This window comes from Schistocerca piceifrons, chromosome 4 (assembly GCF_021461385.2).
Source record: "Schistocerca piceifrons isolate TAMUIC-IGC-003096 chromosome 4, iqSchPice1.1, whole genome shotgun sequence".
In the NCBI taxonomy this organism is placed as follows: Eukaryota; Metazoa; Arthropoda; class Insecta; order Orthoptera; family Acrididae; genus Schistocerca; species Schistocerca piceifrons.
The window spans coordinates 477,078,978-477,106,843 of NC_060141.1; the positions used below are offsets into that span (position 1 = coordinate 477,078,978).

General features: G+C 42.9%; 1 protein-coding gene across 4 annotated transcripts in view; it reads left to right on the forward strand.

The window, feature by feature from the left end:
* LOC124796439 (segmentation protein cap'n'collar) overlaps positions 1-27,866 on the forward strand; it is a 423,990-nt gene that overhangs the window by 97,965 nt on the left and 298,159 nt on the right. The window contains exon 1 of one of the 4 annotated variants that reach the window (XM_047260633.1): positions 10,083-10,143. The exons of 2 other annotated variants lie outside the window; for them this stretch is intronic. In XM_047260633.1, coding sequence (XP_047116589.1) covers positions 10,120-10,143 — 24 coding nt within the window. In that variant the 5' untranslated portion in view covers positions 10,083-10,119. Of the gene's footprint in view, positions 1-10,082; positions 10,144-27,506; positions 27,596-27,866 lie in introns of those variants that run through there. One more of the 4 variants, XM_047260632.1, reaches the window with a different exon arrangement.

Below are 27,866 nucleotides of genomic sequence, written 5' to 3' on the forward strand. Positions count from 1 at the left end.
AAGATTTCGGTTATCATACAAGCCGTCAGAGTCGGAAGACCCCATGGAATGTATGTTTAAAAGGCTGCCGGTGTTGTAAGGATTCAAGGGCATGACTGGCGCCGCCAGTCGAACTTTGTTATAAATGTAGCGCGTTCCCAACAATACCCTACTATTTACAGAAGTTCATAGAACCGCTCGGCCACCGCGGCCTGCTATAAGTGCGTAATTTCCTCTGGGTGTGTCCGCTAGGTGGCAAAATCTCGCCTCTGCTCAGAAACAACTAATCTGTTGACGAAGTAGGACGATTCTTCAAAAATTTCTCCACAAACAAATATTTGATTCTTTAATAGGAAAAAGGAACTTTATAATTGCGTGTACTACTTGTAAAATATTATTACTAACTCAATATAACATATTTCATAACGTGAATGTTTAAGTGTAGCCATAGTAGTTATAGTATCTATACAGGCTAACACTCTTGGTCCGCTGCAGTGGCAGTAGGCTGAAAATATTTGTAAAAAAAATAATAGTGAAGCGATGTTTTCGACTTCAGTGTGCCAGAAATGGAATTTAGACTACATCAATGTATGATTTACTGGTTCTTTAACGGTGTCTATATCATCCAGACCATAGGACCTTACAAATTAATTTTATGAATAAGTGGATCAGTGGATGAGTGCCAAACTACGAACTGAAAGGCCCACGCTTCAATTCCTAGTCGTTCCTAGGCGCTTTTTTTGTCACTTGTGGCTTGTTTCACCTCTGGTAATAATTCGGGGCTGTGAAAAATGCCAAACTGCACCGTTGTTCCGAGTCTATGTTAAATTGTAGGTCTCTCTGTAACTGAGTGAGTAAGTCGAGTCAAAGGTCGGAAGAAGGCGAAGGCATACCACCTCCAACGAAACTATATTAAGTAAAGCACCGCGGTGTGTAAACAAACGACCGAATTAAAACTGTGTGCCGGACCGAGACTCGAACTCGGGACCTTTGCCTTTCGCGGGCAAGTGCTCCACCAGGAGAGCTTCTGTATAGATTGGAAGGTAGGAGACGAGGTACTGGCAGAAGTAAAGCTGTGAGGACGGGGCGTGAGTCGTGATTGAGTAGCTCAGCTGGTGGAACACTTGCCCGCGAAAGGCAAAGGTCCCGATTTCCAGTCTCGGTCCGGCACACAGTTTTAATCTGCCAGGAAGTTTCATATCAGCGCACACTCCGCTGCAGAGCGAAAATTTCGTTCTGGAAACGACCGAATTGTTGACAGATTTACTTCACACATGCAAGCAGCCTCGCAGAATTGATGTTGTTATCGACAATATCATTTATATGGCAAATTTTTAACAGTCCTTTGGGATACGCACGAAATTACTTTCACATCCGATGAACTTTACGTTTCGGAATCTGGTCAGAATGCTGGTCCGATATTAAGCGTTCTCGTAATTGGTCACCATTCGGGAGTGATACTGAACTGATCGCCTTCCTGATGTCAAGGAATTACTACCATCAAACCAGTTTCAACTCTTTTGCCACCAGCTAGGCGTTACACAGTGCATATTGCTGTTTTGCTTTCTGCATATGCTGTCATCGTAGGGGCAATGTTCGGCGACGCACTTGCTTCACGTTGTACAGAATTGCGACTTAACGTCTTTGTCCAAGAACAGAAGGTGCTGTTACTATGTCAGTCATCCAGCAAGATGGGCAGACCTGCTGGGTAGCGAAGCAAGTACGCCAGCAACGAGAAGCTAAGGAACTAACAATGAAAAACACATACCAAGAGAGCAATGCCATTTATACAAATGCGAAGAAATTGGAGGACGGTAAACTCTAATCAGAGCACAGGCAACGTGGACTTCGTAATGATTGTAGTTGTCGGTACGTGCTCTTCGCAAGATCTACTTGCGGGAGACGTATGAACATCAGTTGGATTTTCCAATGGCCACCGGAAAATTGTAGAGACGAAGCATTTCTTCTCGTAGGTACAGGGCACAGGAGTGTTGACGGGGGCGTGTGCCTGTGACGGCCAGAGGTGCATCTGGTAATTAGGCGTGCTGCGGCAGATAGCTGTCCGCCAGATGAAGATGGATCGGCGCGCGTGCGTTTAAAGCGCCATTTGTCTGAGTTGCGCGCTGACGGACTCTGTGTGTGGCTCTGTGCTGCCTTGTGCACGCTGCCCACGAGCACGTCTTCTCGTTCGTCAGGCCTGCCTTGTAACTTTGGGGAAGACATTTCAAAAATTAAAATAACAGTGGCTCCCACGACTGTCAGATTCTCCCGGTTGCTCTGGATTTTCCGCTACGGCAGCAGTAAATGAGAGTAGTGCTACCACACAGCTGTATTCGGCGCAAAAAGGTTTCGGGAGCGTGTTAACAAAAAATAGAGAAAAGTTAATATGGTTGTTTTAATGTTTCAGGTGTTTTAGGTAGTACTTGAGTACAGCGCACAGACGTTGGTATAACCGCATGAAACTGTCAGAAAGTACTTCTTTGGGATGTTTTGTAACTCACGCGTCACATTGGCTTAAACGATGGTTATGTCGTCAAAGAGTTGATCATTCATGTGAATTTCTGCATTGTGTCGTTTTGTGGTACGTCCGCATTGATAACATCAAGCCTCGTCACCCTTGAGGATTTTTTTCTTGCAAAAATTCCGCATGTTTTGCATTTCAATGAAATTCCGGCAGGCATCCACTCGTTGTTTTTGTTGGATAGTCAGGGTGTCCGGGACAAACCTTGCACACGCTTTTCTCTTCTTCGAATCATTCTGCAGAATGTCTTGAACGCTTGATTTAGAGAGGTTGATCCATTCTGATTTGTCCCACAACAACGTTGACACAGTACGGCCACATGTCCACAGCTTTATCATTGCTTGCTCACATCTGATTGGTCGAATGCACTTATGTTATTTGTAGTTGTAGTTACTGCGCTGTCGTCCCTTACAACGTATATGTCAGAATAAATAAGTCTCTCAAATTTCTGGACGATGTGGGTCGCTTTTATGGGGTCACACATTCTGGCGGTACCAGTTGTAAGGTTCTTCGCTTTCAAAAACTTGCTGATACGAAGACAAGTTGGTATGATCATATTTTGGCTTTTAAAGGCTATTAAATATCAGAAACCTGCCGCAACTTGTTGAGAGGTAACGTGCAGGGACATTTGGGGGCGTGACTGAAAGAAATCGATAGTGGCAGTACAGACGTGTATGATGAGCAACAGTGTGGTCTGTCAAGCTTACCCACAATACATGATAACATATAAAGGTCTAGTTCGCTAACAATATTGCTGGAGCACTAAATATCTGTCTGGACCTGTGCATGCTGTTATTTGTGAGCAGCTGCGTCTGTCTGGGCCTGTGCACGCTGTTATTTGTGATCAGATGCGTCAAAAGAATCAAACGTCATGTGGATTACGCGCTAATTCCACTTTCCAAGAAACCGAACGAAGTGATGCAATGGTTAATACACTGGATTCGCATTGTGGAGGACGAATGTCAATTCACGCCTAGCAATCCAGATTTAGATTTTCCGTGTCTTCCCTAAACCGCTCCAGGCAATTGTTAGCATGGTTCCTTTGAAAGGCCAACGCCGCTTTCCTTCTCGAACCTCCAAAAGCAATCCGAGCTTGTGCTGTGTCTCTAATGAACTCGATGTCGACGCGACATTAAACACTAATCTTCCTTCCTTCTTGTGTCCAAGAAATTCAGTAGAGCTCCCATGTTGTTGTTGTTGTGGTCTTCAGTCCTGAGACTGGTTTGATGGAGCTCTCCATGCTACTCTATCCTGTGCAAGCTTCTTCATCTCCCAGTACCTACTGCAACCTACATCCTTCTGAACCTGCTTAGTGTATTGATCTCTTGGTCTCCCTCTACGATTTTTACCCTCCACGCTGCCCTCCAATGCTAAATTTGTGATCCCTTGATGCCTCAAAACATGTCCTACCAACCGATCCCTTCTTCTACTCAAGTTGTGCCACAAACTTCTCTTCTCCCCAATCCTATTCAATACCTCCTCATTAGTTACGTGATCTACCCACCTTATCTTCAGCATTCTTCTGTAGCACCACATTTCGAAAGCTTCTATTCTCTTCTTGTCCAAACTGGTTATCGTCCATGTTTCACTTCCATACATGGCTACACTCCATACAAATACTTTCAGAAACGACTTCCTGACACTTAGATCTATACTCGATGTTAACAAATTTCTCTTCTTCAGAAACGATTTCCGTGCCATTGCCAGTCTACATTTTATATCCTCTCTACTTCGACCATCATCAGTTATTTTACTCCCTAAATAGCAAAACTCCTTTACTACTTTAAGTGTCTCATTTCCTAATCTAATCCCCTCAGCATCACCCGATTTAATTTGACTACATTCCATTATCCTCGTTTTGCTTTTGTTGATGTTCATCTTATATCCTCCTTTCAAGACACTGTCCATTCCGTTCAACTGCTCTTCCAAGTCCTTTGCTGTCTCTGACAGAATTACAATGTCATCGGCGAACCTCAAAGTTTGTATTTCTTCTCCATGAATTTTAATACCTACTCCGAATTTTTCTTTTGTTTCCTTTACTGCTTGCTCAATACCCGAAGATAATTCATAATTTAACAATTAGCCACTTTTTCCCCTTTAGGCATTATCAAACTACATCACAGTAACAATTGTTATGAATATAGCATAATGTATTTCACACATCCATGTTGGGGAGAACCATGTGATGGCATCCTTAATATTTTGCTCAACCATGCAGATTCAGGCCCAAGTATCTCATATTGTGAAGTCCACATGTAAAATGGGTAACACGCAACCCTTATGCAGGCTGTATCACTGTATTAACTTACAGCTTGCACAGGATAGAGTAGCATGGAGAGCTGCATCAAACCAGTCTCAGGACTGAAGACCACAACAACAACAACACATTAAAATGAATTATCATAACTACAAAGGGTACTAGGAAAGTTTTGCAATACAGCTTTACTTATTTAATTTTATCGAAGTAATTTCCGCCACGTTGAACACACCTCTCCATCCTCCGATACCAATCCCTAAACCAGTTCTTCCAAGTTTCCGTTGGGAGTAACGCACGCTCATTATCCCGAGCCCTCAGGAGTCCTCATCAGTTGAAAACTGCACTCCCTTCAGCTTCATTTTCACACGTGGGAACGGTACAAAGTCACAAGGAGCAAGGTCTAGACTGTAAGGAAGGTGCTGAAGAAGTTTCAGTCTTGTACCCTGCAAATATTCGGTGCATGCTTTGGCGTGGTGAGCTGGAGTGGTGTCATGATGGAGGAACCAAGTGTCCATTCTTGACTTTGGTCGCAGGTTCTTCAAAGATTGGATGTCTTTGGGCAGACACTGCCCAGTGTACCACTTAGTTGTGACTATCTTCGGTGTATCCAAATCAGCACATTCCATTTCATTTGGAAAAGAAAAAAAAAAAAACGAGAAACAGCTTTCATAAACTTCTTTACTGATCGGAATTTTCTGATAGCTATAGGTGTGCCGTCTTCTTCAAAGAGCCAAACTTGGCTCTGAGTCTCAGTAGACACGTCATAGTAGTACAGCCAAGTCTCATCACCTGTCACGATGTTGTTTATTGCAAAACTACTTTAACGTCTCCCAGTACAAAGTAACACATCACGTCATGTGCATTAAATCCTAAGATATCCTTTATCTACTTTTAGGTCACTCACCTGTCTTCGTTTAGTGTCGTCCTCAAAGCATCAATGTTTCCCTCAGTAACTGATGATCATGGCCTTCCCTTCTCAGCATCCTGCAGTGTGAAAATTTCCTCTTTGGAATTCATTTTAGCACCTGAATATAGTTGTATGACACATCACAGGATGTGAGAGTCATTTCTTCAAAGCACTGGTCTATGTTTAAACCACACACAAATTTGTGCCACAAAACTGCGCTAATCTCACTCCGTGACCACGATGCCATAGAAAGCACCTCAGACTAACCCTGCTAGTGAACGACTGCGCCCACAGACTTCGACAATGCAAGTATGATATATTCTCAGAACCCACAAAAATCAGCCTCCGGTGACTTATTGTTGCGTTGTATTAGAAAACTTTCCTAGTACCCTTTGTATTAAATTGACAAAATTCACATAACAGTTGTGGTGTTGCCACATTAATTGTGGCCTACACATCTGAGATAGTTGTGCCCGTATTCACTATGGTTGCACAAAACTGTTCTTAGGAATGCCATCACATAGTTCTTCTCTGCAAGGTTGTATGGAATATATCATGCTACATACATAACAATGTTCTTACTGTGATAATGTCCTATATATATAAGAGCAGAGTGTACTTATGCATGCATGTCTCACATCTCGTCGCAAAACCCTCATTTGATTTCAAGCAAATTTGGCACACAAGCAGCAGGCCTCATGATTATCAATATTGGAGTGTTTCTAAACTCCTAGCTGCAATGGGAGTGGATATATAGGCAAAGATGTTTTTCCAGTCCCTGGCATATAAGCTGCACTGCATGACAGGTATGTTTTGTGACAAGTGTCAGCCTACGAAATCAACCTGCATTACAGGCCAGCATACATGCCAGGGGTAACAGAGTGTTTTCCCAGCCATGACATGTAGGCTGCCATGCATGACAGGTGTGTTGTGGGAGTAGTATCGGCCTGCTTTATTGAACTGTACTGCAGGGGCTACAAGCATGGGGACAGGCAACAGATCGAGGGGGAGGAGGACGTGGACAGAGAAAGGGGAGGAGTGGAAGATGCATGAAGCAGGTGGAAAGTGTAGAGGGGTAGTGGACAGACGGAAAAGAAATAGAGGGTGGCAGGGAAGGAAAAAGAGTGGATTAAGAGGTTATAGTCAGAAAGAGGAGGCTGAGGAAATGCACAAATAGAGAGGTAGGAGGAGGAGATAGACAGATAGAGGTGAGAAGAGGTGAGAAGATAAGCTGAACCGGCAGAGGGAGGAAGAGTAGACACAGAGAGGGGGCAGGAATGCTGTGTTCAATATGCGTGTCGAACAGATTCGCTGGTGGAGCCACAGGGAAATGGCTAGTTATGAAATGACGTGCTTACATCAATGTAAAACAGCGGCTTAGGCAGAAAAATGAGTTCTTCAGGAAGTTTAGTATGACTATGGGCCTGTACATGCAAAAGACCATTTCTGCTTAACTTGTCTGTCGGGCAACGATAGTGAACACTGCCTATCAGTGTGCTTGGAGATGGTGTGCACTTATTGGTACTCGTAAGACGCTCTGTAAGTCGACGAGACAGCTATTCAGGGCTTGCCTGGGCCTGGAGGCTTGCCACCTATTCTGAGTGACGATGTGGAAGGTGGCAGGTCTTTTCTCAACTTCTGTATGAGTACACAATACTTCTATATATTTTTTCATGTTTCAACACTTTGATTTCCTTCCTGCTATTAATAAAATAAGTTTTGCTACAGATTTTCCCTATGGTGCCATTTCGTTTAATTCCTTGTCCAGCATGTGGAATATCTTGGTGACGATTCTGCAGCAACTGTGGTGATGGTTTTGAAGAAAATGTCTACACCAGTTGAACTGGTTTCCGGTCGTTTGCAAAGTACAACAGCTGCGTACATTTTCTTGTTGCAGCGTGGGCGTGTTGTGCGCCCTCAACAACGATGTCATGGTAGTGCACACTAATACCCGACCATACACAGCCGACACCATTCATGCATCCGTAAACGTCATATGTGCTATAGTTACGTTGATATAACGTCTGGGAAGGGGAAAGGGAAGGGGGAGGGCCATGTTCTGTGCGTAGTAATTTCTACGCCGCCGATGTGTGTCTGGAATTTCATTCTTAAATATGCGATAAGATCTATACTGAAAGTGCATATATTACTGTTATGTAAAACTTAAAACATTGTACATTCGTTCATTGTAGATATTAGCTCATAACAAGAAGCATCTCTAAAAGAGTTCGTGCGTGATACGTTTGGAGCAAGGTGCTTCTGTGCAAGCAGAGAACGATCCACATTTTATCCATAGTGACTAGAAAAGCTACAGTACTTGAGATAACTTTGAAGTGTTTGTAGTCATAAGCACGCTGTAGAACTTCCTTCTGCAGGTTTCAAACGTGTTCGGATAGTAACAATCTTGTCATAAAATTCCGTAGCCTTCCTTCTGCGATAGTTGCTATTCCAACAAGACGAATATCACAAACAGAGGATACATACTCCAGAACAGGTCACTTGATTCACTTGTAAATACTATTCCGCCGATAAATAACATCTCTGCGGAATCTACTCCCGAAACAAGATTTTACATTGTCGTTCCATCTTCTGTCTTGTGGAGAGTCACGCGACGTGGTTTGAACCGTGCTGACGCTGTAACATTTTTAACGTGAATTACGTCATATTTATGTAAGATTTAGTGTCGACTGCTTTTCGCGGCACCATAGATGTCATTTGCCAGTGTTAGTGAGTAAGAATTAATTACATTCTTTAATCAGGATATTGGCTGCAACGGTTGTATATGACACGTCAAGACTGTTTTACCGAACAGAGATACGATGCCGAGTCTTTGCCTTTGGCGGGTAGTGCGCTACCAATTACGCCCTTGGGCCACACTCCCCGAACCGATCTCTGGCCGTGAAAGTCAGAGCGCTGGGTTCAAATCTCGGTTTTAATTACTTATATACAGCCATCCTGGCTGTCACAATGACTTTCGAGGGTCGTGAGTTAGCAGAATTATTTTCCTGTAGATACTTTTTTGTTACTCCTACCGTTAGTCGTGATCCATGTCGAAATATACAAAATTCATTTCCAAGCAGACAACATCATAAATTTAGCTAATACTCAAACAAGCATCAGAGATAGCCACACCTTTACTGGATTCCTACATAAATCACAAATTTAAGTTCATTAATTAATGACCACAGGTTTCTTGCAATTAAGTTACATAAATAAATATTAATCGAAGGCGCTTACCTTCAGCTGGAATTGTGTATGTTTCGTAAATTGATTTTCAAAATTTACTCAACATTGCAGTAATTATACTGAAGTGGCATTATATCTGATCAAAAGTATCGGAACACCTGTTAATGGACATTTAATATGGGGTATGTCCACCCTTCGGCTTGAACTCTGCTGGGAACACTTTCACTGAGCTGTCTGAATGTCTACGGAGGAATGACAACGATTCTTTCCAAAGAGCCGAAACTAGTGAAAGTAGTGATGTTTGACACTGGGGTCTGGAGCGAGGTCGAAGTTGTAACGGGTCCAAAGGTGTTCCGCTGGGTTCAGGTTGGGACTCTGGGCAGGCCATTCCATTTCAGGAATGTTATTGTCCAGAAACCATTGCCTCACAGATGTAGTCTTATGACTGGATGCATTATCATGCTGATGCAAACAGCCATTGTCTACGAATTGTTCCTCTGATGTACACAGTACGCAGTGCTGTAAAATGGGTTCATATCTTCCGCATTTAGCGTTTTCTTACACGCAGTAAGAGGACCACACAGTAAGCTCGAAAAGCACCCCTATGCCGTAACATCACCTATTCCGTATTTCACTGTTGTCACTGCACTTGGTAGCAGGTAAGTTTCTCTGGGCATTTGACAAACCCACACCCTTTCATAGGTTTGCCGCAGGGTACAGAATGATTCATCACTCCTTTGTAATTCCTTAAACACAGTCATTGTGATAACTGGACTGTTAATAGCGCTTCGGAACTGTCGGGCGATTCCTTCCACTGATTTCGCGCGACTTCTTTACAACCACCTATCGAAATGCTCGACGGTCCTTAGCCGTCAGTTGATGACGTCTGCCTGGCCTTGGTTCAGCTGTGGTTGTTCCTTCGCATTTCCACCTTACAATTACATCACCAACAGTCGACCTGGACAGTTTTTGAAGAGGTGAAATGTCCCTGATGGATTTGTTGCTGAGGTGACATCCAGCGAGTGGTCCACGTTCGACGACGCTGAGTTCTCCTGGTGTTATTGCTCCTCCAAAGAGACCAAGTCAGTCCCCGTCTCCTTTTGTACTGGCAGGACCGCTTCTCGTGACATACGGTGGTCTGTCGGGATTCTTTGTATCAGATAGTGTAGTTGTAGAAGTTTTTATTACTTTTGTACATAACCGTCTACAGTAAATTTTATTTGTGTGTTGCAGGTGAGTTGAGGAACGCAGTCGTTGACTGGGGGAATAATGCCGTGGCGGTCGCTGCAGCAGGTCTGACAAGCATCACTACGCTTTCTTCTGAGACATGTACCATTTCTACGAGGACGTGCTGAAAAGTACTGCCTCCGAATTTATGTGTGAAGACTCTTATTAAAGCTTTTTAAATACAACAAACGGCGTCAACATTCTACATCCTCATTCTTCGTGTGTACATATTTATTTTACAACGTAGTCACCCTGGCGACGAACACATTTCTCCCAACGAGAGACCTGTTTGTTGATGCAGCCATTGTAGAATGTGTGACTTTGTCGACGTCGTCCCGAGTCACCTATGCTTGCGTCGCTTCACCACTATCAAAGTGAAGCTACGAAAGGTGTTCTTTAAGTTTTGGAAATAGATGAAACCCGGATGGAGCCGAGTCGGGACTGAATCGAGGATGACTGATGACAGTGAACCCAAGACGTCAGGTTGCTGCAGATGTCGCGGCGCTCATCTGTGGTCTGGCTGTATCACGCTCAAGAAGAGGCTGCTCCATGGATGGAGGAACTCTTCGAATTCGAAACTTGATCACAGCACGTTGTTTTTCACGCACCGACGTAGTTACATTATACACAGTCAATTTTCGCGTTGGAATTCGGATCCATCTAACAGCTTAGGGCTGTAAATATGTAGACATGGAGAACAAAGAAGTACAATGTTAATAACGTTTGTTTTTTAAAAGGGCTTTAAGAGTTTTCACATAAAAATACGGAGCCATTGGTTTACAGCACGCTCTCGTACAATACATTGCATTTTCTCTGCTCTTATCTGAAGCTTTCAGCGATCAATTGCACGTCAGTGCTTTACCAATCACTCGCGTTATCTCATGTGATGTTTATAGGAAACAACCTGATAGTTACTACATAGTACTAAACATCCCTATTTCCCCACACGCGACCTGCCGAAAACATTGGAAAAAGTGCTAGTAGCTTGGATAATGGAGTAGTAAAGATGCTCACTTTACTCAAGTTTGAAGCTCCTCTTGATATTTTTCCGTGCTTGCGATTTAAAAATTGGATTGTTTTGAAAATCAGCCGTATGCAAACACAATTAATTTATTTTTCATTTTGATGTTTACTCAGACATATTTCGACACCCATATGCCATCTTTTGTGGGTCAAATCTTCTTTGTGTGTAAAGTACAGTATCAAATTTATAATAATTTATCTATTGTAGGTATAAGAATTGCAAGATTACATCGCTAAATGAACTGCACTATTATAAATCGGTTTTTGTGCAATTTTTCGTCGTTTGTTGACAGCATGTCATCTGCAAACTAGCCATGAAGAAAAATTTTGTGTATTTGTGAAGAATTGTTTCGTGGGTAGAGATTATGTGCGTTTCTCCAGCGACGCGAAGATGGATCTAGATCAGGTAGGATACCAGGGATCCTCACACTGTTTTAGTTCCCAGCACATTAATATATGTAAATTTTTCGGAGGCCCCCGAAGTAAAAACATTGGTCTTTCTAAAGGAACTAAATTCAGGATGAAAAGTAAGAAAGAATTAAAGGACCTGCTGAATGGAATGGTCTAATGAGCACACATCATGGATTGAGAGTTAACCGAAAAAGACGGGCCGGCCGGGGTGCCCGAGCGGTTCTAGGCGCTTCAGTCTGGAACCGCGCGACCACTACGGCCGCAGGTTCGAATCCTGCCTCGGGCATGGGTGTGTGTGATGTCCTTAGGTTAGTTAGGTTTAAGTAGTTCTAAGTTCTAGGGGACTTATGACCTAAGATGTTAAGTCCCATAGTGCTCAGAGCCATTTGAACTATTTGAAGGAAGACGAAAGTATGAAGAGTAACAAAAATTAGGTTAGCGATAAACTTACCATCGGCGAATTACACGAGGTGAAGAAATTCTGCTACCTTGGAAGGAAAATAACGCTAGACGGAAGCATCAAGGAGGAAATAAAAAGTAGACCAGCACAGGGTAGAGGGCATGTCAGGCCATTCGAAGATTACTGGTGTCTAAAGTAGGCCTTAATTCGAGGAAGAAATTTCTGAGTGTACCCTTGGAATCCAATATTGTCTGGAATTGAATAATGGACTCTGGGAAAACCGAAGAAGAAGAGAATCGAAGAGTCTGGAATGTGGTGCTTCAGAAGGATGTTGAAAGTTAGATGGATCGACTAGAGAAAGAGTGAAGTGGTACTCCGCAGAATCGGCGAGGAGAGAAATATATGGAAAACACTGACAAGAAGAAGGCGCAGGATGTTAGGACATGTGTTAAGGTATAACTTCCATGGTACTAGAGGGAGCTGTAGAGGGCAAACATTGTAGGGGAAGACAGAGATTTGAATACATCCAACGAATGACTGAGGACGCGGGTTGCAAGTGCTTCTCTAAGATGAAGAGGTTAATGCAGGATTGGTATTCGTAATGTGCCTAATCAAACCAGTCAGAAAACAGATGAGGGGAAAAAAGAGTAATTGAAGTGTGCAGTTAATGTGATCAGATTAGCTTGAAAATATATTACTAAAAGAAACACCAGTTGTAAATAAAAACAATCAATTGAACGAATTTAAGAGCTGAATCAGTTTTTTGTTCAGCACACAACTCTCAAATCTCGGAAACAAACTGGGATACAGCAACCCTGATTTCTTGTTCCACGCTAATTTTCTCTTTACTCTTATAACACTGACAGTTTAAAAACAAGCTTGCCACGAATATAATGTTACAAATGGAATTAATTACGTTGAGCTTTACCACTGAGCAATGAATATTCATATTTTACTGACATCCAAACTACTGAAGCTCCATGCTGCCAAATTTTACCGTCTATGTAGTGTCGCAAGGCAACTCATTAATGTTCTTCTAGTAGGTAAGTAAATTCTGGTGGAGCTTTCAATTTTTTTTTGACACCAGTCCTGTCACTGGTTTGATTCGGCCCGCCATGAGCCCCTCTCCGTGTGAGCCTCTTTATTTGAGAGTAGCACTTACTCTCTTCGTTCTATGTGTGTTTTGTTTTCGTGCTGTGATGTAGGTTGCAGTAGCTATGCAGAGATAAAGAGGCTTGCACAGAATAGAGTAGCGTGGAAAGCTGCGTAAAACCAGTCTTCAGAATGAATTCGACGACGACAACGACAACAACAACAACAACAACAACAACAAAAACAATTCGAAAGCCAAATCCTTCAGCTAACAAGCCATCGGACGGGAAAGCTAAACCCAGGAATAGACCGGCATTTCCGTTGTTCTTATATAATTACTATGACGATCGTAACTACATGGCACATACCGTACAGTGAATGGTGAACAGATGTCATTGGATTTTTGCTCATCCTTGCTGTATTCTTTAATTTTGCAGAAGCTGTGCATCGTTTGGAAAATAGTGTTCATTATTACTCTCATCGGCTCCGTAGCTCCTCATAAGAAATTAAACTAATTAATAATGGGTAAATGTTATACTAATCAAATCTGTGTGGCATAAAGGAGCCATCCCCAAGATAATGCCAGTATGTGTGTTCTTTTGTGCGTTATGCCATTCTTACAGGATCACTCCAAGCCAGATGGGGGTATAGCTTATGGCTATAGACAATTGAATAATCGTTAACTGAGAAGTTATCTGGCTGCAGAGGCGAGCATGCGAAATAACATATTCCTCAGTGATTTATCAAAGTAAAGTATGTAGAAATTGCCTCATTTTTTATCTTGCTTTGGGGTGCGATAGTGATGGTAGAGAACGTATTTGAAATAATTCTAAGAGAGGAAGCTTTATATAGTCTCTTACGTAGAGTAGTGCACAATTTCAAAACGTCACGATAAATCACTCAGAGCTGGTGGGAGTCACGTGATACAGACACCAGAGCGCAGTAGGCTAATATGCAGTGAAAAATCCCATAAGCATGTTGGAAGTGAAGGAAATCGGCATTCCCTTCGTGGTAGGATACTGGGAAACTGCGTTCTATCCATGAATGATATTGGTCAACTAGTTGGAATCCATATACGGTTGGAGCATATTCAAAGACGGGTGGTACGAGTCTAACTTGTTGTAAAGTCTAACACAAATGTAAAAAATTACTGGACTGCCAGAGGCCCGAAAAACACTTGTTATTCCTTGAAAATTTATGTGTAAAATCTTAAGACAAAGTTTTCAGGGTTTAATCTGTTAACCTGCTTAATTCCCCAAGCTACAGCCCATGGAAAGACAGTGAAGGTTGAGGTAAATTTCGCATTCTTTGCGCTTTGCATCCGTGGATGAAACGGGAGAAAACCTCAGTACGTGGTACAATTAACAGTACTCTGCCCACGCACTTTACATTAATTTTTCGGATATAGATGTAAAAATAAGGGGAATTTATTTATTCATCCAGATATACAACTTAGTAACTTCACGTATCAGTACAGTTATTCCATATGACGAACACGTGCTGATAAATATAGCAAAAAATGTGGCAAGAACGTTATAAGATGTTGCATAAATACAGATATTTCATTCATGCAAGAACACTTCAGATCATGTTTTACCATATGATAGATTATCTGACTCAGCATCATATAGTTAGTTGCAGCAGGCTTAGTGTATAAGAAAGATATCTTCGACAATCTAGGGATATTTCACGTTTTTCTGTTCCAATTTTTCCAAGCTTTTTCTGATCCAGTTTTTCCCTTCTTAGTGTAGCAGGTTTTAATGATTTTTTTTAATCCAGTAAAATCCAGTACCTGCGGCCGTCCTAAGTTTTTCGCGAATTTCCCGAGTTACTTCATCCTAATGCAAGATGAATTCTTTAATAAGTACGCCGCTGATATGCTTTCAGTTACTGGGCACCCGTCTTTGTTGACAATGATATCAGAGTTACGTCAAGCCCTTAACAACATACCCTTCTCTGTAAATGGCTGAGCAAACGTTCAGACAGAGAAATAAGCGAGACTGTTGTTACATTTGCATGTGTTTGAGCCTATGCGAGTGGCAAATAAGAATCTTCTGAGCATGCTCTTGTTACTATGAAGCTAGGTGGTAAGCTGTCAGTCTAAACAGAAATATGGTGTAGAATATCCGCAATTAAATCTCTGCCATAGGAGAAATAAAACTAACTTCCGTCTGCTAGGCGGAAAATGTTTCGCCTTTTCCATGATTCATTCATCTTCATCGTGGAGCGATTCCGTTCACCCCTTCTTCAGTTAACATCCGTTAAACCATAAAAACGCTCACACCATCACCTCAGCTGCAGCCGCGGCTTTAGAGGTAGCCAAACTATATCAAATGCTGCTAGCTGCAAGCGAACAATCAAATGTGCTGCATCACGTAGCAGTCCGCGCTTTACGATCGAGAATTCGAGATCGCATTCGGGCGTCATTTCAAACTTGTCCCAGTAGCGACTGATTAATTGTCACGGCAGGAACTCGAGGCAGCCGTTCTGTAAGCGATCACTGGTTGCGCCGAGAGATTGCTCAATACTGTATTTAATAACAGGGGCGCGTAATATAAAAGCTCCGCCGAACGGCTGATGCCGGTCAAAAGGGCTGGCGATAGCGGCTGTTGAGGCCGGCGGCCACCCGCGGCGCTGCAGGCGCAGGGAGGGGCGTGGCCTGTGCGGCGGCGCACGCGCACTGGCTGCTCTGCGGACCGCGCAGCGGGGCTCCACTATGGCGGCCGCAGTGCCCGGCGAGTGCTAGCGGCCATGAAGGCGGTAAAGCTCCGCCATAGCAGTCGCAGTTCTTCCAGAGATCTGCGGTCGTGTGTGAGCAGCGCTTGAGGATTTTGAACGCCAACAGAACGAATAACACTTGACCATAACGTCAGCGATTTACCGTAAATAAAAGGGGTAGCATAATCTCGGCAGGCCTAACGTACGCGTTCTTCTGTTACTGTCCTCCAGAGAAACAAAATTATTTACTAACTCCACAAGCACATTTTACTGCATTTACGTTGTCCTCTGTGGATAGATTAGAATTTTTGCATAACTACTGTAACCTGCATTCACTTGAACCTTCTTATTGTACTTTAGTGTCTTAGTCTCCCTCTACAATCTTCACATTCTCCTACTTCACACTCCCCCCTCCCACCCCCGCCCCCATCCTAAAAAAGAAGATCCCTCCATTACAAAATTTATGATTCCTTGATGTCTCAGGATGTGCCTCATCAACCAATCCTCCTTTTAATCACGTTTTACCATAAATTTTCTTTTGTCTTCCATTAAATTCAGTACCTCCTCATTAGTTATCCGATCTTCAGCATTCTTTTTTTAGCACCACGTTTCAAAAGCTTTTGTTCTCTTCATGCCTGAACTGTTTATCATCGACGTTTCATCCTCGTACAAGGTTACGTTTGCCTTCAGAAAAGACTTCTTAAAATTTAACTGTCTTTTCGATCTTAATTTCCCTTCTTAAAAAATGCTTTCCTTGTTCTTGGTAGTGCGCGTTTCATCCTTCTGTGGTTCGGCCACCGTTATTTATTTTGCTGCCCAAACAGCAAAACTCATCTACTACTCTTCGTATTTCATTTATTAATCTAATCCCCACAGCATGACCTAATTTAATTTCTGCTATAGTCTGTCACTTGTTTTATTTTTGTTGATGGCATCTTATAACCTATTTCCGATACACTGTCCATTTCCTCCAACAGCTCTTCAAAGTACTTTGCCATCTCTGATCGAACCAGAATATTACCAGCAAACCTCAAAGTTTTTATTACTTCTTCCTGAGCTTTAATTTCAGTTCCCAAATGTCTCCTTGGTTTCCTTCACAGCTTGGACAATGTGCAGAGCAAATAACACCGGGGACAGGCTACAATCCCGTACAACTACCTTTTCAACTGTTGATTTCCTTTTATGTCCTTCAGTTCTAAAAGCTGCAGTCTCGTTTGTGAGCAAGTTGCATACAACTTTTCGCTCTTTGTGTTTTATACCTGCTACTTCAAAATTTTCGACGACTTTGTTCCAGTCTTTATTGACGAAAACTTTCTCTGAATGAACAAACGTTTTAAACTTACGGTTTGCTTTCTTTAGCCTGTCTACCAAATACGGCGGTGTTGCGTCGTGTGTTCCTTTCTCCGAAACAAAAACTGATCTTTACCGAGGTCAGCTTGCACCAGTTTTTACGGTTCGACTGTAGCGGGTTGTATATTCTATCCAAGATACCACTGAGCACAACAGAGGCCCTTAAAAACGAAGAACCAGTTGCACAGAATTTAATTATTCATCACAAGTCTCGTCCTACTACGACACCAAGTGGTAGTTTCAAAGATGCCGACCTAAATTAAAATTAACCATACTGTGGCAGATATTCGATATGAGAAACTAACAGAACAGGGCATACATAATTATGATGATTGCCTGGGATGGTTTAATAAGAGCTTTGTAAGTGTGCTGTATCTATGTATGTTATAAATGTAGTGTAGGCCTTCTTTAATGTTACCTTAACCCAATCTTGTTGTACTAACCAACAGAGAGCCGTAGGTAGCATACTGAATATTTAATCGTCAACGATAGACGGTCATTTGTAGAGCAGAAATGGAATTTGAAAACAGTTTTGATGTGAAAAGACTGCCATAAGCAAGAAATTCGCAGCAGGGTTTGTAGACTTTAGGAAAGTGTCACTATATCGACAAACTAACACATTGTGATTTTCCCGTGGAATTGGACACAGGCAGCACGACACTGCTGTTTCAGAAACAATAACGAAATCTACCAGCGAAGTTACACTCTTGGATGAGATTTGGTGCTTGTTTTAAGTGAGGACAGGTGTAAGGTAGGGGCACGATCTTTTGAACGTCGCCTAGAATAAAGTCGTCAAAGAATGGGAAACCTACTTGCAGAAGAAGTCGCTACGAACCAAATTAGAGTAGTTATCAGGACGCGAGAACATTGCTGCCCGCTGCGTAGCATTCGTTCGTGATGATGTCTGTCACCGGAGATCCTTCACACAATCAGAAATGGTGTCAAAATTGGGCAACAGATATCGTTTGGAAGGCAGAGTGCGTCACTCGATTTAGGGAAAAGGCTAAAATTAATCCCTGCAAAGAACGATAGAATAAACGAAGTCGGTCAGCTCAAGCATCTCGGTATACCACAGAACCGATTGAACTACGGGATGTTCGGTATGTATGGAGGAATTTTAAAGTGCCATAGGACAAACAAAATTTATTGAAAATGTAATATTTATTTAACAAACATTTAAGTAACTTTTCCAATTTATGTGTGAAAAATTATATCCTCCATATGACCATCCAATACCGCACGGCAACAAGCAATGCGTTCATTGAAGTTCTGGATGACGCGTTCACAAACATCTGGTGGATGCCGTTAATAACGCTTTTAAATTCATCATTCAGTTGGTGTGTTGTTTACGATTTGATCACGTACACCTTAGATTTCACAAATCCCCACAAAAAAGTCACAAGGCGTAAGATTGTATGATTGGCAGGCCATTCCTGGTTGCCACGCGAAGAGAGAATTTTTTGAGCAAACTTTTCGCTCAGCAAAGAAATCGTTTCACGGGATGTGTGACATGTCGCGCCATCTCTTGAAACTAAAAATGTCATTTTCATCAATAAGAAGGAAAAACCAATCGGAAAGAATGATTCGGTAACGGTCGCCCCTCATCATTTTCAAAAAAGTACGGGCCGATCACTCCTCCTGCCTAGAACCCACATCACACAGTCGTGCGTTGTGAATGCATCTCATGTTCCACAGTCTTTCGCGGATTTTCGTTACCCCAAATTCTGCATTTCTTCTTGCTCACGTACCCACTGAGATGGGAGTGCGCCTCATCTGAGAAAATTGTTCTTTTTGTGAAGTTCTCGTTCTCTGCTTGTCGAGCGAAGACCCATTGAGCAAATCGATGTCTCTTTCCACGATCTGCAGGCTTCACTCTTGTATGCATGCATTTTCAAATCTTATGAAAGAATGTCACGCAGTGAACTTGGTCATAAATTGTTGAGCTCGTCAGGGAACCGATTTCATGGGGCTTACGATCATATTGTCACGCACGACAGCAATGTTTTCTTGTGTTCGAACAGAGCACGGTCGTCCTGTTTTCTTACGTTTGAAACTGAACCCGTGGTTTCAGACTTCCTGATCACCTTTCGAACTGATGATTCGCTTGACACTGCATTACGTCCGAATGTCACACGCAATTCACGAATGGTTGCCGTGGGACTTTCACACTTTCTGTAATAACTTCTTATCACTTGGAAACGTTTCTCAGTTGTCATCTGCTCAATGACAAAAATAAACATCATGCTTATCACACAAAAGCTATAAGGCTACTAATGGGAAGGATCGCAATAACAAACATGAAAAAACCACGGGTGCCAACCATCATATGGGACAAAATGCTGCAAAATTCAAATTTGTCCTTACGTCCCGGACACCCGATAGATAAAGTTTCAAACCGTCGAACTGGAAAATGAAACTGGTGTTGCAATAAAAGAGAAACACCCACAATATGAAAACGATCTCAAGCGAGACCAAGACACACAGTCGCAGTTATTGATCCAGAATGCCTGTTATTAGCAACAAGAAAAGTGGTAGAGAAGAAAGAACTAAAAAACCTTGGCCCTAGAAAAACCGGCTGTACTTAATGACTGTAGACGTTCTACGGAAGTCGATTCAGTTTATTTGCATGTATCTCTCGAATGGGAAACGCTAGACTCACTAGATGCATACCTAACTACACCGCATGTTAACAAAACCAGAGCCAGCCGTTGTGGACGAGCGGTTCTAGGCGCTTCAGTCCGGAACCGCGCTGCTGCTACGGTCACAGGTTCGAATCCTGCTTCGGGCATGGATGTCCTTAGGTTAGGTAGATTTAAGTAGTCTACGGAATTGATGACCTCCGATGTTAAGTCCCATAGTGCTTAGGACCCTTTGAGCAAGACCAGAGGAAGGGGCAATTGGTGTGTAAAAACGATTTATCAACATCGAGGAGGATTTGCAGAATATAGGAATTATAGACGAAACGTAAATGAGAGGAACGTTTGTAGAAAAAAAATGATACATTTATTTAATTGGATGCTGGAACCAGAAGCAGCGCACAGGGACAACCACTTTCATTCGAAATACGAGGAAGAAACAGCAAGCAGAAGAACCAAAGAACATTGGCGCTGAAGAAACCTGAAATACTGGGAATAATGTGATGCGTAATAGACGACATTCTATCAAGAAGACGTCTGTCGTACGGACTTTCGGATGACTCAGAGTAAATGTCGCATTCATAGTAAAAACATTATTGTCTGCAAGTAGTGGTGTGAGTTGGGTGCACAACATAATTTATAACTGGAAGTATTGTGTAGGGCATGCCTGTAGGACGTAAGGAAGAAATGTCAGAAGTGAAAGGACAGAGCATTTCGGCTGTTTCCAACGCCGTAAGCTATTCAGAGCAGGTCATTTGCAACTTGACATGCTTGCTACATACATGCGTTGCGTATCACTGTAAGGTACATGCCTGAGGCTTCTTATTGTGATACGCCCGAGGCTTTCTTTTCTTGAGACTAAAGGATGAAGCGCGGCAGTACAGGTTGCTGATACAACAGTTGTGGCGAGTTGTAGGATGTTCCTATATTACTACAACCTGTAATTTTGTACGTAGTTTTCCACGATTCTTATTATCATCTGTAAAGATAATTCTTCTAGCTTGCACGAAAGACAAACGATTTGGTAATGTATTAGCGTTTTTGGCACCGCAGTATTTGATAGCCTAATGAGTACCGATGTCGATATACAGTGTGGCCAGAAACAGTGTGTACAGCGTAGGTTAAACGGTAGGTTGTGGCGAGAAATAGTGTTAAGAAAACAATTTGATACGTTGCGTCGTATCCGAGTTAATTACCATCGAAATTAGCCAATCAGGCCTATGCGCGCGCTAATTCAAGCGGCCCGCCAGATTCAATAAGTGCCAGTTGTTTTCATAGCGTAGATTATAGCGCACGAGACTGCTCAGCCTTTGGCTCGGGTTCGATCCTTACTACCGTCTCATGTCCAATTTTTGTAGCACTCTCTTGTTCAATTTTTGGAATCCAAACGAAGATGTCGTTTGACGACACCGCCTCTGGCGGGCTGCTTGAATTTGCGCGCGCAATGACCTGATTGGCTAACATAAATGATAATTAACTCGGAAACTGCGCGAAGTATCGAATTTTTTCCTTAAAAATACTTTCTCAGTCCAACTTACGCTTTAACATACTTACAAGCTCTTCAGGCTGTTTCTGACCGGCCTGTATAATTTTCAAAATGGTTCAAATTGCTCCAAGCACTATGGGACTTAACGTCTGGGGTCATCAGTCCCCTAGACTTAGAACTACGTAAACCTAACTAATCTAAGGACATCATATACACACCCATGCCCGAGGCAGAATTCGAACCTGCGACTGGAGCAGCCGCGTGCTTCCGGACTGAAGCGCCTAGAACCGCTCGGTCACAACGTCCGGCCTGTATAATTTTTCTTTTATCGACTTTTGGAAACAGAATCCCATTGTTTTCATTCTTGGTGTGATCAGTCATCAAGTGAAGTATTATGTGATGACAGAAAAACGTGCTTTTTTCCTGATATCGCTGCTAATTATAAAAGAGGGCCACTTGGTGAGTCGTGAACTGATGGGGAAAAATGTTCGGAAGTTTTTCTCTATGGAAAGCTGCGCTTTGAGAGAAAGAAATGTCATTTGCACCATTCTGAAAATTAATTCATTTCATCCAAGATGTTCAAACTAAGGACTTGTCGCTATAGTACCTTTGCCTGTGATATGTAACAACTTATTTATTATTTTGTTCAGTTTGTTATATATCTTTGTCATTGACTGTTTCGAGGTTACTGTTTTTGTATTTCTTGATTTGTGTAGCATTTGTCGTTGGCATCGACTTTTGCAGTTCTAATAGGTTTTTAATCTAACGTTAAACAGCCTCAAGAAGATACTATCGTAAACCACATTTCTTTGAGAAGTCTTGTGTTAGCTGGTGGTTTTAACTCTGTATTCGTAAACCGTAATAGGTCTATGTCTATTTCGCGATTAACTGCTGTTTCAGGAAATATTGACCTTGCCGATACTAACCGTCTGCTTTGACCTATGACACCATCAAAATGGCGGACACAAAGTGCTAACCGAAATTTAAAACGTGCCATAACAAGAATTATAATTATTCTCATGACATCAACATGCCACATTTCAACCTAAACTAGACAATTGGACAATGTTAATTCACACATTCATGTAGTTAAATGTTAGCTCGGTTTACCCTTCACGCAAACAACCCTAAAAATTTAGCTTTCGAAACCCTTTTTCTTGTGCTCTAACTAGACACTGAAGTAACACAGTACGCCTATTAACATAACCAGATGTGAGGGTTTTGCGAGCAAAGAGACTTAGATGTCATCATAGTTGTACAAGCGCCTCTTCAAGGTCCTTACCACTTCAATTTAGGTAATATTTATTAGCATTTCTCCTGTCCTTCCTTTATATAACAGATACATATTTTTAGTGCAACGCAGGCTTATTGATGTGTTAAAAAATACATATATGAATATTTTCTAATTTATTTCCTCATTCGTTCGTTATGTTATTTCAGATCATTAACTTTATAACTTTTGTAGTTGTATTTATATTAATGATCTAAAAAGATGAAGTTGGCATTTACTAATGAAATAATTCGATACGTTTTTGCTGCCAGTGTAAACTGTCTTCACAAATGTAATGGATAATTATCTCACGTCTAGAATAAATACATTTCGTGTACCTCAAGTCAAATTTTCTTTTTGCGGTACTTCTTCAAATTTATTGTATCAGTTACAGAAAAATGGCAGTTTGAGAATTTCGCCCCCTATTAGACACATTTTTGCTACGCCTATGTTATACCTGTCATGGTCACGGCGTTATTCTAGTTCCACCACGGCTAATGTTTCCTTTACTGCACAGTCTCAGACTGGTCAAACATTTCTCCCTGAGCGTTGTCCAGCAGGCAGCGCGCGATGTATGCGTCGGGAGAAAGCTGTCAGTATTGTGCGCGCGCGCCAGATTCACGATATTTAATGGCGGCGACGCTTTCTAAGCGCACCCTTCACACTCCCGTGAGAAACCAGCCTCCCCGCTGAGCCTGAATTTCACAACCTCCGCCGTAGGCTTAAATCCGGCTAAAATGGAACTAATTGCATGGTCCAGCACGCCTTACTGTGAAAAGGCTGAAATGACATTTTGTGGTTTCCACGGTGTTGAAAGACGCTTGAGATTGCAGCTGATTAACAATTCACGGAGAGAAAATTAAATAACTTTTTATTCCCCTTTTCCCATTTGTTTCTCGACTCGGTTATATCTATTTTTGACAGATTTACATGCTATCGATTTCAGAATCAAGTGACTCCATCTCAAGCACTTAAATTGATACAGAAAACCATCTCTGTCCCCAAGAAACCATCTAGACTGAGGTGACAAAAGTCATGCACGTATACTCACGGCGGCAGTATCGCCTACACAAGATATAAAGGGGAAATGCTATGGCGCAGCTGTCATTCGTTCTCAGGTGATTAATGTGAAAAGATATCCGACTTGATTGCCCCCGCATCACAAGCTTTAACAGAGTTTGAACGCGGAATAGCCGTTGAAGCTATATAGACGCATGGAACATCGATAGGGAACGACGTCCGTAGTGTAAAGCGTGTGCCGAGGATACCAAATTTCATGCGTTACCTCTCACACAGACAGCGCAGCGGCCGATGGCCTTCACTTAACGGCCAAGAGCAGCGGTGTTTGCGTAGAGTAGTTAGTGCTAACACGCAAGGGACACTGCTTGAAATAACCGCTGAAATCAATGTGGGACGTGCAAAGAACGTAGCCTTTAGGACAGTGCGGCGAAATTTGGCGTTAATGGGCTATGACAGCAGAAGACCAACGCCAGTGCCTTTGCTAACAGCACGACATCGCCCGCAGAGCAGATCCTGAGCTTGTGCCCATATCGGTTGCACCCTAGACAACTGGGCCTGGCCTGGTCAGAAGAGTCCCAATTTCAGTTGGTAAGAGGTGACGGAAGGGTTCGAGTGTGGCGCAGGCCCCACGAAGCTATGGAACTAAGTTGTTAACAAGGAACTGTACAAGCTAACGGCGACTCAGTAATGGTGTTGGCTGTGTTTACGTGGAATGTACGGGGTCCTGTAGATGTTCATCTGCTTGGAGACCACTTGCAGCCACTCGTGGACGTCAAGTTCCAAAACAAAGATGAAATTTTTATGGATGACTACGCGCCATGTCACAGCGCCACTGTTATTCGCGATTGGTTGGTAGAACATGCTGGACAGTTCGAACGAATGATTTGGCCACCCAGGTCACCGGCATGATCCCATAGAGCACTTACGTGTCATAATCGAGGTCAATTCGTGCAAAATATCCTAACCGGCATCGCTTTCTCAATTATGGATGTCTATAGAGGCAGCATGATTTAGTATTTCTGAAGGGGGTTTCCAAAGACTTGTTGAGTCCATGTAAAGTCGGCTTGCTACACTCGAAAATGGTTCAAATGACTCTAAGCGCTATGGGACTTAACATCGGAGGTCATCAGTCCCCTAGACTTAGAACTACTTAAACCTAACTAACCTAAGGACATCACACACATCCATGCCCGAGGCAGGATTCGAACCTGCGACCGTAGCAGCAGCGCAGTTCCGGACTGAAGTGCCTAGAACCGCTCGGCCACAGCGTCCGGTCCGCACTTGATACACTACCCCGGACAAAGGAAGGCTGAAACGATATTAAGAGGTATTCCATGACTTCTGTCACCTCGATGTGTCCGCAACCATCTCTTGGAAAAATTGTCCTGAAATTAAAACATATTTCAGTATCAACACACACACGAAGACACCTCAGTAACAACAACCTGCCGCTAGTGGAATCATTACCCACCAATGCGCGATTGAACTAATGATAGGTTAGTGCAGTTATGGAAATAATTAATAGGTTGTGCACTATGTGTGGCTCTAACCTTAAAAAATGATTAACTAATAAGGTTGTATGGCATTGTTGGTTGGGCGACCCTGGAACGGTTGTTCAGCCACCTAAAGAGAACGACTGTCCACGTGCGCAGTGGCACCTTTCCTTTGCGAAGTGTGTGAGTCGTCTCTTAATTATGTCTTTTCAGTGTAGGTTTAGCGTTTAATGTAATGTTTGTGTTGTTGACCACTATGAGACGCAGACAAACACGGGAGAGAGTCAAATCCTGCGCTGCCGTATAGCGTGGTCCTGTCGAAAAGCACGAAGGGCCTTACCGAAATTAATGTTACTACTCGACGAAGCGATGACGCATCACACGCCGTGGCTCCAAGAGATATGCTGAGGAGGATGAAATTGAACCCACATCTAGCCGTGAGAAACTATACGCCACCACCTCCCTCGTTATGTCGGCCAAATACTGACTATAAAATTGTCTTCTACCACCAGGATTTGAGCCGGATACCTCGGAATAGAGTGACACCGACTGCCAGATTAGTAGCCATGGCTACAGAGGCGGATTGTATTTAACAAATCAAATGAAAGGAAAAATACTTACACATAATTATTTGATTTATCCTAGTCAGTTCCAATCCATTGGTAATTTCTAGAGAATTTTTACTCTTTCCATCTAGAGGGTCGTACATGTAATGCAGTTGCAATATTTTTCGATTGACAGATGTGAGTGGGTTTCTCTCATTCGCTGCTTCTTCAGGTTCATGTCTGAGAGTATATGCAGTGCAAGAATGAGAGTTGATTAACTTCTTCCGTACCCATCAGTGGATACCTTACAGGCTCAATACAAAATCGAACAGCAGTTCCCAGATGAAACCGCTTGCTCAATCATACGTAACTAGTGAAAGGAAGGAAGATTAGGGTTTAACGTCCCGTCAACGTCGAGGTCATTAGAGACGAAAAGTTAGGTGGTTGAACATGGATTATACAAATTAATGTGGGTGCGAAGAGAACAGCATGATGTTTCTGTGACGGTTGTGAGATGATAGGGGCACAGCAGTTTCAGCAAATTTACCTTACATACATCCATCATTGTGACACCCATTTGACCTTAATAGCTTGTCTCTTTTGTGGAGGTATGAACATTCGGACCATGTGCAGTGAAATGTCGCTGCTGGAGATGAATCCACAGCCGTTTCTGCCACACTACCCTATTTTTATCCAGCTGCCTCTTGTCTGTCATTGCACAATTTTCTTCTTCCATTCTCTCTTCTTTCCATTGAATTTTCTTTAATCTCTCTCTCTCTCTCTCTCTCTTTGTCTCTTCAACAATTCCTATTCCTTCCTTCTGCTTTCGTGGTTTCTACTGCAAGTGCTCTGTTTTTCTCGCCATGTGTCTATTTTCTCCTCTATTTTCCTCCATGCACAAAGGTTTCTCTGCGTTCTCTTCTGATTCTCCGTTCCCTCCTGTGCTGTTCTGCATTCTCTCATAGCTCTCTGCATCCTGTTCTCTTCTCTTTTGCTGTCATATCCGTCATTATCTCTCTACATTTGCTTCTCAGCGACCTCTCCCGCTTCCCTGGCCCTCTTTTGCTCCCTTCCGTTCTCTTTTGCTTCCCTGCATTCTCTTTTGCTTCCCTGCATTCTCTTTTTCTTTCCTGCATCCTCTCTTGCGTCCCTGTGTCCTCTCTTGCTTCCCTGTGTCCTCTCTTGCTTCCCTGCGTCATCTCTTGCTTCCCTGCGTCCTCTCTTGCTTCCCTGCGTCCTCTCTTGCTTCCCTGCGTCCTCTCTTGCTTCCCTGCGTCCTCTCTTGCTTCACTGTATCGTCTACTAAATCTATCTGTTTCTGTTGTTTTGCCGGCCGAGCGGTTCTAGGCGCTTCAGTCTGGAACCGCGCGACCGTTACAGTCGCAGGTTCGAATCCTCTCTCGGGCACGGATGTGTGATGTCCTTAGGTCAGTTAGGTTTAAGTAGTTCTAAGTTCTAGGGGACTGATGACCTCAGAAGTTAAGTCCCATAGTGATCAGAGCCATTTGAACCATTTTTTCTGTTCTGTTCTGCCCCACCTCCCACTGTCTTCTCTGCATCCTTTTTTGCTTCTCTGCATACCCTTCTTTTCCTTGCGTTCACTTGTTTCCTTGCGTTCGCTTGTTTCCTTGCGGTCAGTTCTCTATCCCTGCGTTCGCTTCTCTTTCCCCGCGTTCGCTCCTGTTTCGCCGCATTTGCTTTTGTTTCTCTGCTTTCGTTGTGGTTTCCCTGCATTCGCTTGTTCTGCATAGTCTTTGATTTCTCTCTCTCTCTCTCTCTCTCTCTCTCTCTCTCTCTCTCTCACCACATACCCACACACACACACACACACACACACACACACATCCACATATATATACACGCACGCTCGCGCATACATGCTGTGTACCTTGTCCACTGGTTATCAGCGAGGCCGCCCTCGCGAGATAAGCGGCCTCAGAGATGTACTCGAGCGGCGCCCACGGCAGTGTTTGATGTGAAAGGGAGGCGAGGCGCCATGGGCATGCCACGGGTGGCGAGGGCGTCCAGCTGGAACCGCGGTCGCAGCCGCCGCCCCAAGAGGCCGGCACGAACAGTGAGTACCACTGCAACACGAGTCACACGTCCCCAACCCATGCCGCTATTCTCGATCCACTGTTTATTTTTACCCGCAGTCTCTTCTGTGACTATTAGTCCTAACAGAGCTTAAACTATAAAAAAAGCACAGTGCAGTTTTGTTGGAATTTCACGTTATACTCTTGATCTCGCGAAGTAAATGAGTTCATAAGTTGGATAATGGTAAAAAAATACTTAAAAGTGGTATGAAAACATGCATATTGTAAGCACTGTAATGATCACATCAGTCT